Below are 12,660 nucleotides of genomic sequence, written 5' to 3'. Positions count from 1 at the left end.
GTTGGGAGCCCTGGTGGCATAGTGGTTAAGTGCTATGGCTGCTAACCAAAAGGTTGGCAGTTCGAATTCACCAGCTGCTCCTTGGAAAGCCTATGGGGGCAGTTCTACTCTGTCCAATAGGGTTGCTATGAGTTGGAATCGACTTGACGGCACACAACAACACCACGACAGTATATGCTGAAGAGCCCTGGTGGCGCAGTGGTTAAGAGCTCGGCTGCTAACCCAAAGGTCGGCAGTTCAAATCCACAAGCTGCTCCTTGGAAACCCTATAGCCAAGTTCTACTCTGTCCTATAGGGTTGCTACGAGTCAGAATCGACTCAATGGCAACAGATTTGGTTTTGGTTAATATATGTTGAACTGATGCCTCAAAGTAGATAAGCCTATACCTCTTTGCACCATGTAAATATCAGTAGCACAGAGTAGGAATCATTAAGCTATGACCCTGGAGAACAGACAACGCTTTGTGGAGCAAAGCTCTCTGTTACAATCTGGATGGTCATGGCACAGATTTAGTGTTAAACACAGGTGCGCTTCTTTGCTTTTTATCTAAGAAACCGAAAATGTGCTATGGTGTTGAGTTTCCCAGCTTTGACATATTTTACAAACCTCACTGAAGGATGAGAGCTGTACCAGCCTTCTTTATTTATGTGATCTAAACCACATTACACAAAAAAGCTTATGATATTAGACTATGAAAGCCAAAATGCTAACGTGAGCCTGGGGGTGGGACTCACTTCCTCTAAGGTATGTTGGGTTCTGAATGCCTAGACATCAAGAAGAAAAAGCTTGCTGTTTTCTTTTCCAAGAAACAATACAAAATATTTAATTAGATACGTGCTTTAGAAAAAGGGAAAAGCTCTTGTAGAAATGACCTACTTCATTCTTATGAAAGGATTTTTCAATGTGTTCCAGAATTTGGCCCTATAGCTTATTCATTTCTCATTCCAAGGTGGTTTTAGGTTTTTAATTTATGGCAGTCACATGCACAGTGTGACCTGCAGGTTGAACTCCTCCCAGCCTGAATTTTATATGTAAGCTGCTGCTAACAGTGTTTAAAACCTAGAGCTGAGTCCTTTCGTGGGCCTCTTCTCGTCAAGCATCTAATTCAGATGCAACCCCTGTTGCCGTCGAGTCGATTCCGACTCAAAGCAACCCTACGGGACAGAGTAGAACTACCCTATAGGGTTTCCAAGGCTGTAATCTTTACGGAAGCAGACTGCCATATCTTTTTCCTGCAGAGAGGATGGTGAGTTCGAACTGCCAACCTTTTGCTTAGCAGCTGAGCACCGGGGCTCCTCAGATGCAACTAGGCAGGTGCAATACAATACCCACATTAATTAGGGAGGGAAACACAAAGTATTTTCTTAAGATGGTTACAGGAAAAAGCTTGATCCAATTGGCAGATAGGGGCAAAAACTGTTGCCAAACAGAGAAATAGGCAATTTTATATATACTTAACACACAAAGTCAACTAATTTCAAAGAACACTTAAAACAAAACAACAACAAAAACCCCAGTGTGGCAGTGGGCTTTTCTCTCTGCTAGTTTCTGAGAGGAATCTACATAAAGGACTCACACCCAGGGTAATACATGGCTGTCTCTGTGTTTTAATAGAGGACCCCGGGGCACTTTAAATTATGCAGTCTTCTCTTCCATATTACAGCATATATCTTCACGAATGAAACCACACGGACAGATTGACGTGATTTAAAACAAACAAAAAACGGAAGAGGTGGGGACATGCCAATAGCAATAGTTGAAACAAATATATGGTCAAGATATCTATGGACATAAGAGATAACAAAGACACCAGGGAATCTTATGGCAAATCACAGTGAAGTTCTAAATGGCTCCCATCCCAATTCTATCCCCCAAATTGTTTTATTTACAAAGAGATTCTAATGATATGAATGGTTTCATAGTTTACTATCACTGTTCATAGGACAAATTCATATCAAATATTCCGTTCAGTAGGTTTAGATCCTGCAAAAATTCCTCCCTACCCATAGATGTGTCCCTTCACCTGTAAGTCACGAGGCAGGGCTGACAGGCAGCAGAGGGCACTCTGTCCCTTGCACCCATGGCGCCTATGATCCTGGGTAGGCAAAGTAGAGTCAGACTGGGCTTCCAATTCTTCTCTTTCAAGGGTCTCCAGAATGAAGCTTTATCATGTTCTGAAGAAGTCAGGTGACTCCGAACAGAATGACTATCTGCCTCCCTAACAAGGGAAACAATTTGATTATCTTGGTTATGGAAGATAAAAGATAACACTGGAACACTTCCTTTCAGAGAAATCAGAAATCATCTATGACCTTTCGAGTTTAAAAATATTTTTCTATTGCATTTGTATGTTTTTCTTGTAATGAAACTCTGACCTGGGGAATGGGTTTCAGTTATTGCCTCTGACTGGGAGAAAAGAAATAGATGGCTGTGGCCTTTTTTTTTTAAGCTTGGGCTTTACGTTACTGTCACTGGATTTGGCTGATGAAGCTTTTAAGGCTAATGGTGGCTGCAATGTATCAAACAGTGCAAAGAGACGAGAAATGGAAATTAATTTAGCTACCCATTTGTCAAGATTCAGTCTGGAAGATTTTTTAGGTACGAATCTAACTGTAGGGGACCTTTAGAAACGGGGCACAGAACCATTCAGCTCTATAATCTTGAATCTGTTTGAAGAGAGGAACAAATGTTAAATTCCACAAGTGTACTTTCTGAGCAAGATAAATATGTATATAAGACTGCTTGTTAAGACACAGTAAGCCTAAAAGATCACATCCATTAAGGCAATGGATTCTACAAAGTTGTTTTAATAGCAATTTTAGTTTAACTACTCTTGGGTGTGCCAGGGAGAATCTGGGCATTCATTACCACAAATGTGTCGTGTGTGTAGTGAGGAATCAACTGCTAACATCAAGAGGCTAAAGTGCGTCTATGAGATCGTCTTACATTACCGTGAGTTGAGAGGCCAGTGGCAGAGAGACAGAGAAAGAGAGAGAGAGAGACAGAGTGAGAGACAGAGTGAGAGAGAGAGAGGGGCAAAGACAAGTTCCTATTGAAGGCACCTTTGATGTAGGCCAAAATATAGCAATGTTTGTTTTTTTAAAATTTCCTCATAAGTGGAGTCTCTGCAGTCAGGAGCTGTGATAACAGTGAGTTGTAGCTGTTTGAGGACGTAAGATTAGCTTTAGTCTGGAGTGAAGGATTAAGAGCTGGAAGTGAAGGGACTCGGCCGAGTTGCTGAGATTGATTGTGAGAGGCGAGGAGTTCAGGGAGTGTTAAGAAAGGTTTTTTTTTTTTTTAAAAAAAAAGTCTAAGTTAGTGAGAGCCCAGCCACAAATGAAAAGTGTTGTTCCATATTAAAGAGAAATGTGGTGTTTGTACGCTGATTGAATAAGACCTCCATGGCCTTAAAATGTAAACCTGGCTAGCTACCTAGACGGAACCTTCTAAAATGAGAGGTGATAAAGGCTGGCTCCTACTCTGGTGACTTCTGCAAAGACAAAACAGATTGCTGGCGGGGTTTCCTTAATGGGTTACTGTATGCAGGGTAATGGGAGAATTAGGTGACGTAGTTTACACCAACATCCAAAGGGCTTTTCACAGAAACTTTATGAAAACCTGGTAACAACAGCATGGGCTTAATTCAGTTTACAACTTGGATAAGAGATAAGAAGTGGCTAGGAAAAAAAAGAAAAACAAAAATCCTAGTTCTTAGTATGAAGAACTGATAGCATGTTTGCTCTGGATGTCGGGAGTTAAGATGGAGCATCTTTGCGATGCTTATTAATGACACAGGAAATGGGGTGAATCTATTCATTGTGCTAACAAACCGAGTTTACTTAAGCAGCAGAAGGAACTAACAAAGAACTAAAACGGAAACACGCACAGACGAGAACACAGGGAGCAGACTGGGTGAGCTGAGTTTAGAGTGCGAGAGACACGAAAACCAACCGATGGATTTTGAGAAGATTTTAAAGTAAGTGTAGGCACTGACGGTTTTGTACCCAACATTTAGAAAAATCCTCATAAGTGGCTTACTTAAGGATTCTCTTCGTTCCACTATAATGGTTAGGAAAGTGAAGAAAGCTGAGATTAAACAATATAGTCTTGTATCTCATAAAATGATGAGAACTCCTCTTCCATTGAACACTTTGTATCTTTGTCAGCTCTATCTCACTGATGCCTGTGAAAATGGGAAATGTCTCCAGAAAGCCAATGTGAAAGACAGCTGCCACATCTGGGGTGGTAAAGAGAGGTTACAAATGAAGAGTGATGAGTAAGATTGTCGAGAAGGCCAGTGAGCAGACTGTATACAAGGGCCTTGGTTCAGAGAGACTGTGCAGTCTCGTTCGATAACAGAATGAAGTGGAAATGTTACCTTTTAAACAGAGACTTTTTTTCTCCTCATAGAATAGTTACTTTTACACGCAGGTACCTGTAAACGTGGTTGGGGAAAGTCTTACCTCAGGAAATTCTTCACGTCGGGTTGACATGGCACAGCCATAAGTTTTCCTGCCTCAGCAGCACAAGAAACTCTGAGGCTCCCAGAACATCAGGCACTGAGAGAGCCACTGGATACCGGGGAAGGGATGGATGGCATACCACCTCCCTCAGTGATATTTAGAAGTAAGAGAGAGTGAAACTCGTCTTGAATAAGAGTTTCAGATGGTCCAAAGAGATAAAGCCACAGAGTTAACAACCACTGAGGCTGCCTCTTCCACCCCTGAAACGTTTCACTGAGGGCAGCGAGGGGCTCCCGAGTGCTCACCATGGAGAAGACAGCAACTCCACTCTGATCTCTTGTGACTACCCGGGCTACACAGAGCAGGAAGGACGACTATGCATTGTGTAACATGGCCCAAACGGGCATGTTAAAGAGTGTGCATTTTTCTTCATATGAACCAAGATGAAGTTAAACTGAGGAAAAGATCCAAAGCCACAATACTTACCCATTTCATCAAATGTGGCTAAGCATAAGCTACTGGCACATTGCCACTTTCCCTAGCATTTGGCTTTGGATAGGGATGCTTTAGAAAGGACTTATCTTGTGTATAAGCTACAAAATACCTATTAAATGCTTGGGTGTTAAAGATTTTCTGGCATCCTTAAGATTCAATTTAAGAACATAGCATCTAATGCCTTTAAAGTTCCAAAACAAGGGAATAATTAAATTCCGAGGATTGAAAGGGAAAATCGTAGACTTCTTTTTATACATACCAGAAAGACAATATACATTCAGGACATTTTCAATGGTAATGAAGGTACCATACCTGCGATGATGGTAAGGATGGTGGTGGTGGTGGTGGTGGTGGTGGTGGTTGTTGTGGGAGGAGGGATAGTTGTGGGGGGATCTGGATAAAAAAAAAAAGGAAAATCAAACCCACAATGCTGAACACAACAATGATCAGTAATGACAAAACAAAGGTATGAGGACACTGAGATGCTTGTTTGATGACATCCCCCTTTAAAACCAAACGTTTGTTGTTGTTGTTTTTTTTTCTCTCCAAAGATTTATGTCTTGTAATTATATCCCAACGTCTTAGTTGGAAGAGCTAAGAAAAGAAGAAAAGAGATTTTTTATTAACGAAGTGAACCAGGGATGAGGAGATGTGAAGTAGAGAGGGGAGGAAAAATCAAAACGTATGACCCCCCAGATTTCAAAGGTGAGGTTAAACCAACTCAGCACCGAGAGGGCACAAGGGTTGTCATTTCATTTTATGCTCTCACAGACAGGAGAAAGGATGGGAAGACGGTGCTACTCTATTTAAAGGGCTCGTATCAGCCAAGGATGCCCGCGCCCCTGCTCACTGGCTCTGACTGTTAACTTCATTATTCTCCATCAATACATCCCAGCAGGAAGTAAAACTACTTCTATACTAGTAATAAATACAAAGAAGAGAGAATGTCACCACTAAATATCAAGTTCCAGGCATGTGAGATTTTACTGAGATTTTGTTTTGTAAGTCAATAAATTTTATGACTTATAAATATTAATAAGTTGCCTTTGCTTATGTTAAAAGCTAGACCTCAGCAGACTGCAATGATAAAGCTGAAAGAATAGTTTCCATTTTGTAAACAAGAGAAGTAAAAATAAGTGGGACTCAACCCTCAAGTCGGACACCAGAGGGAATCCGCACTCAGACATTTGATACAGTGTATATTCGTCTATCATCTAAAAATTATTTGGGGATAAGGAAGGGCAAATATGAAAGAGAAAAAAAAAAATTCTAAGCCTAAATGATCAAACTGAATGTGTAAAATTGTCGGCAAGACTTTGAACTAAGCAATCATTCTGCTGTAACAGAGCATAAGACGATTTGAAGGCTTTTGATTTTAAATTTTATCTAAAGCACGTCAACTTTTTCTCCCTGACACATCTGGTGTCCTTTTATCTCCAAGTGCGCTCTCAGATTGTCTAATTAATACATCAAAACTTTAATTATATATTGCACCTTTATTGGGTTTGGTACAAGTTCCTGAAAGTTTATGAAAAACATTACCTTGGTGATTGGCTGCGAGGTCTGTTGACAATGATTTCTACTATAGATCAATAATTCAGGGTTTTAATATCCCTCACAAACACCTGTACAAATGCGACAGCCAAGGATTAGCCACAACATTCTCTGTTTTGTGGAGGGCCTTTGTTATTCAAACTGGGGACACAAGCAGTTTAAATTATTGTTTAAAACAGCCTCACACGAATCCAAAAATGATTCCATTAAAAAAAAAATCTACTCCTCCAAGAAGTAGAAATGATCCAATCAGTGATTTTAAACTACTTTTTAAAAATAGCCACATGAACGGGATAAGAAATACTCTGTTTCAGGCAGTATTTTTAGTCTTGCTCCCTGGACACTTTTTACAGAGGCCATAGGTGAGAAAGCATTTTGTGACCTGACAAATCGTTGGGATGCACCCAGACCTCGCTGTAGGTGGAGGTGCAGACAGGGATGAACAAGGCCAATTGGTGCCTGAGTCAAGTTTTGAAGACACCCTACTCACTCTAGTACACCATAAACTGCATCCAGTGAGGGGCCTGCTGCCTAGCGTGGGAACATGTAATGGGGTTTTTCTGTTGTGGTTCAATGATAATATTTACCACCAAAAAGGATGGCTTGTACCTGGGGGACTTTCTTTCCCTGATACACTAGAATGCTATCTGCACTTAACTCTAAAAGTATTGGCACGAAGTGGGTAGTGTCCATAATACAATAAGTGGACCTGAAGGTGATTTGAAAATATGATTAAGAACCTAGGCGTGGACCAGACTGATGGCGTATACTTCAGAGAAAGGTCACTGGTACCTCTCATTTGGTGAAAAACACACACTTGCAATTATTTTCATCACTACTAGGCTAGGGTAACTGTTGCCCTTCACATCTGGCTCTGGAGACCTGAATGAATTAGATTCTATGAACAGGTGTAACCTCCATGCTTAGATCATTTCTGGCAATCAGAGCAATGTGAGGCCAATATTTAAGAAAATGTGGAGTTGGAGCTAATGAGCTGTTTGACACACAGAGGCTAAAAGAACAAAACTAATCAGGGTTCAAGCACTAACCAGCTAGATTACCTATGTATATAAATTACTTCCAGAGAATTACACACTTGAGAGGCATGGTAACTCTTTTAGTTCATAAAGTACTTTCAAAAACTACTGTAGTAGTACAATAGATCAGCATTGAAAAGAAAGCCTACTCACTACCTTCCCAAATTGTAGAATATTTTATTAATAGACTAGCAATATCTCAGGTTCATATTCTAACTTGTCACTCCAGTATGGTTATTAGCACAGATTAAGGGAAGTAGTTGGTATATTGTAGATTTACCAAATCCCTAGAAAAGGGTTGGTGTATCATCTTGGGTTGGGGAGATATGTGTACATAGATGTGCTTGCCTGAACAGGTGGTTCCCTGTGTTTCTTGGCTATTAAAAGATGAACTCTGGTGCAGAGAGATAATTTTAAAAAGATAATCTTATACTGGAGGGAATTGTTCTATTGGAAAGCAATGAGAATAAGAGGAATTACAAAGAATGGCATATGCCTCCACTGTCGACTTTGGAGTCAGAAAGTATCATGGCTCTGTCACATAATTAGTAACTCTGTGAACCTGGGTACATTTTATCATCTGTGAAATGGGATGATAATAATGTTTTCCTCATGGTGTTATTGTGGAGATTAGATGAGATTGTGTATGTAAAATATTTACCAGAGGGCTTGGAATGAAGTGAGCACTTGACAAATGCTAGCTAGAAGCTATTATCCAAAATTATTCAAATATATCTGCCCATCAAATCCACAAGATGTTTCTCATCTTGAGATGTAGGAGCAGTAGGTGCAATAAATCCAAATGGTTTCTTCAGATAACTCATGATTCCTTGATTCAAGGAATCAAGTTGATTCAATAATCGACTGGTGGAAATTTGTCACTGCTTTTTAACATCTGGAGTTTGTATGGAAAGCTGGACTGAACGTCTGCAAACCTGGGCAACAGCAGGGTAGGGCACCCCCAAAATCAGAAGGTCAAACCCGATGTGAAGAGAACACGGGTAGAAACAAAAGGGAGGCACTTAGTCTCTGTCTCCCTTACGTCAGCTGACCGTGAACAGTTGAGGGACAGATGACTCTGATTGTGTATGGCCAACCAAAAATGGGTCAAGCGACATCTCTCTCACCTGCACAGAAAAGCTGCACCTTCTTGAGGTCATTCCCTTCACTGTGATTTCCTTAGCTTCTGAGGAGAATTAATGCTATTATCTGTGTTCATGGACAACATGGGCAGCGTGTAAAGAAAACATCTCAGAAGTTTACAAATAAGATGATTAGACATGATCCTTTCATTCTGCATTATGCTAAGGAAGATAAAAACGTCAGGTGTAGACTGAGGATTGTATTTTAACACCATGTAGATATGGTGCAAAATACGTTTCTATTTGATTAAAAAGACTGCCACTCCTATTTTCTTCATAAGGAAAGTGGTCATGGTTCTAAAACATTATGGTGTAAATATTTCATATATATATTTGTGTGTGTGTGTGTGTGTACATTCACATATACCATACTTTTATGCAAATAATGTGCACCTTCTATATTTGTTTGCCAATCACACCCTCTTCCCGTGAGGTATTTTTGTAATTGCAACTATGCCATTTTTTTTAACATGTTGCTGTAAAAAAAAAATTAGCATAGCACAGGGGGAGGGCACGGCTGGCAAACAAACATGGAAGGTGCACGTTATTTGTGTAAAAATATGACACTTATACTTGGATTATTTATGCTGTTAACATGAAGAAAGAATCCCCTCCAACACACACATCTACTCAAATATTTACAACACATTGAAATTTTGATGTTTATGGTTTCTCATTCTGTGTTATGAAAGTTCACAACTATTTTTTTGGTATAAACTAATCAGGAGGCTTCAAATGGACAGAAGAGACTCAATTTGTCATCATAAGACTAGAGAGGCAGTACACTCCTCAACTAAATAAAGAATATTCACCACATACAAAATTGACAAGATATAAATGGGGAAAAAGTTTAAAATGCCTGACACATAGTAGATACTCAATAAATATTTGTTGACTAGAGAATGAAATCCAGGATAACATGCTTTAATAACACTGTAAAAAATATGTTGATTAAGAAAACCAAAACAAAGAAACAAACAAACAAAAAAAACCCAAACTCATTGCCATTCAGTCGATTCCGACTCATGGCGACCCCATTTGTTACAGAGTAGAACCGCCCAGTAGGGTTTTCCTGGCCATCATCTCCAGACAAATTAAAAACAAGAAAGAAAAGCATTTGTGTCCAAAGCAGTAGCTACAGGTGGTTTGTGTAGCTACAAGGACTTAGTATTTTTCTAACTATTTACTGGCTTACAACATTGTCTGCAATCTAATATCTTCATGCTGAAAATGGGATAGTTCTGTTCATCAAAGCAAGAGAAAAGGCTAGCCCAGATATGATAGGAAAATCCCACTGAGAATAAACTTTCTGAGCTGAAAAGCCATTAATTGGTAAGGATGAATTTTTTTCAGTCATTACTTCTAACATCGTCTCCTTGCTTGTGCCTAAGGACACAGCTTTCCTACTCAGCGGGACCAGAGACTGTGATCTAGTGGAAGAGACTGTGATCTAGTGGGAAACCCCCAGGATTAGCAGGAGAGGAGAAAAGTCACTGTTCTCCTATACTGAAACACTGGGGTTCACCTGAGGTCAGGTTTCTTTTAGTTTTTGAAGGAAACCAACTGGTTTTTGGGTTTCCATTTGACCAAAAGCCCTGGGAGTGAATCACCAGCGGCAGGTACATGTAAATGAGTCTAGCAGGAGACTTTTTATCTTCTCACGTACCGTATACATACAGCATATAATCCGAATGAGCTGACCCCACTATGTTTGAAGCTTCACAGCGGTATGTACCATTATCTGTTTTGTTTAGGTTATTGATGAACAGGTTGGGCCCAGACAATACGGCGTGTTGAGGCATTTCATCATCGACTCTCACCCAAGATATCATCATAGGCCTGCAGAGGAAGGGGAAGAAAGGCAAGTTTCATTATCATTGCCCACTAAGGTCTGCATCAAACTTCTCACCTACCCATTAAATGAACTGCATGCAGGGTGATACAATTAAAGAAAACCTACTGGAGATATTTTAAGTTCACAGAATTAAACCCTTGATGTCTCCAAAAATCTGCTTGGCATATGATTTTTTTAAAAAACATTATCAGGTGTTGAAAAACTTTTAAGAGACCATAAGCAGAAGTCTTATTGTTTCCAATTCATCTTAAATGAATCAGCAAATAAACCAATGCTCCTATTTTTAATGCCCTGCTGTGTGGTTTCACACCAATTCAGACAGGACAGAGCTCACCCATTGTTAATCATCTCATTAATTGGGGGGAAAAAATTGAGTTCTTGGCTAATGATACATGCATTAATCTGTTGGTTACTAACACATCAAGACACTTGCTTAGAAGCCATTTGTAATATTTAAATGGATTTAGACTTCCACAAAAATGAATGGCATTTTACTTCTGAATAGGTCTTGCTTTTGGTCTCTGCTGTTTGGAAAACCCCCTCTGGTTCTGGAAAGACATAATCACTTCCTCTCTCTTTTAGCACTACCTATAACCTGCCTTCCCCAACCCAAGACACCTGCCACATTCTGATGCTCTGGCCACCTTGTCTATCTGTACTTTCTTCACGGGATCTCCAAGGCCCATCTGTTAGTGTGCCTTTTCCCCTTGTGTGTGCAGCTGCACAGAAGTTTGCACAGCTTGAGGAAGAGGCTCTCAAATTAATGCATCTCCACCTGGACTCCTTAGGTCCTAGGGACTTGCTCCTCAGAGACAAGTTTGATTTAGTGATGTACAGTACTGCACTTGTATCCACTAGGAAAAGTAAATTTCACAGGATGCTCCAGAGCCAAAAATGTGCACATGCAAAATGGCTTTCAAATGCACTGAATTTAAAACGTCCGTTCTTCAAGGTGGCTCCTTCAACGTCCTATGTATGAGATGGAGGCCTCATCCAGGATTGTGCCTGAAAACTTTCCTTTGAAAGGAAGAGTGGCACAGATTCGGGTACAGGAGTAACTTCCCTTTAGTCCCCATTGCTCCCTCTAGGAGCAGTGACATGACAAAAGACCCTTGCTTAACGATGAACAGATACTCAAGTCTGCCCTGTCAAGTAGCATTCTGATTTTCAAATGGGATGTGAAGTTACAATTTTTCTTTAATTACACATGGGTTTGCGATCACAACCCAGTAAATTATTTAAAAATTAGTACTGCATATGTCCTCCTTGCAGGCAATGGCAAATGGGTCTGCCTGGCAATCAGATCTAATGTCCTGCTGCTTGACAGCTGAAACAATCAGTGGGGGTAGGTGCTGAGAATATTCACAACATTTAATGGCAAGTTAAATTACCATTTTTATTGTATGCAATTTCTTGAGAAAATAAATAGGTAATATGCTAGGAGGGATAGCGGTAGACTATAAAGCATGCTTGCTCATACAACCATATACCCAGCCCTATCTGAGAGGAACAAACAAATACCCTCTCTGGCATAAATGTCCTGAAGGAAACATGTAATTTACTATCCCCATGGCACATTCAATTGAACACAGTACCTTCTTCAGGTGAAAAAAAATGAAGAAACAAAATATAGGTTAGAAAGCCATATAGTGTAAATGTGGTTAATGCGGCTGAATACAGTTATTGCAAATGGCAAGAAGCCTCTGAGAATTTTTTTTCCCTCTGTCCATTGGATTGTTTTGGAGGGAAGGTAAGCTGCTAATCAGGATATAATTCAAACAGTTTACAAAAAGAAAGATCTGAATCGTTTGCAGGGCTCTAAAGAGAAAAAGACAGCTCCGCGGAGGCTTGACGCTTTCCAAACCAAAAAACCTCGGAACACTAGAGGAAAATCAGAACAGGACCAAGACCACCTCCTCAAGGTCATCTTGAAAAATCCAAATGGTTAGTACAGAGAGAAGTAAATACTAGCTCATGGAGCAGGAAGCACAAAAATAGGGAGGGTTGGAAGTCAGGAGAGAGAGGTGCCAGCAGCCAGGCTCCTTTCTGGCTTGCTGGTCTCTGTCACAGGTTGTAATGGAGACGACGCTTCCCAAAGATTTCGGGGAAGCTT

The 12,660-nt window shown here is 40.2% G+C and overlaps 1 protein-coding gene across 2 annotated transcripts in view; it reads right to left on the bottom strand.

The window, feature by feature from the left end:
• CADM1 (cell adhesion molecule 1) overlaps window positions 1–12,660 on the bottom strand; it is a 386,692-nt gene that overhangs the window by 34,950 nt on the left and 339,082 nt on the right. The window contains exons 7-8 of one of the 2 annotated variants that reach the window (XM_004385690.3): window positions 10,359–10,531; window positions 5,272–5,352 (exon numbers count right to left, since the gene is read on the bottom strand). In XM_004385690.3, the coding sequence (XP_004385747.1) occupies window positions 5,272–5,352; window positions 10,359–10,531 (254 nt within the window). The remainder of the gene's footprint in view (window positions 1–5,271; window positions 5,353–10,358; window positions 10,532–12,660) is intronic. The other variant, XM_012558183.1, reaches the window with a different exon arrangement.

This window comes from Trichechus manatus, unplaced genomic scaffold (genome assembly GCF_000243295.1).
Source record: "Trichechus manatus latirostris isolate Lorelei unplaced genomic scaffold, TriManLat1.0 scaffold00143, whole genome shotgun sequence".
NCBI lineage: Eukaryota > Metazoa > Chordata > Mammalia > Sirenia > Trichechidae > Trichechus > Trichechus manatus.
The sequence above is the reverse complement of the archived record's forward strand: the minus strand, read 5'-3'. Positions and strand labels throughout refer to the sequence as shown.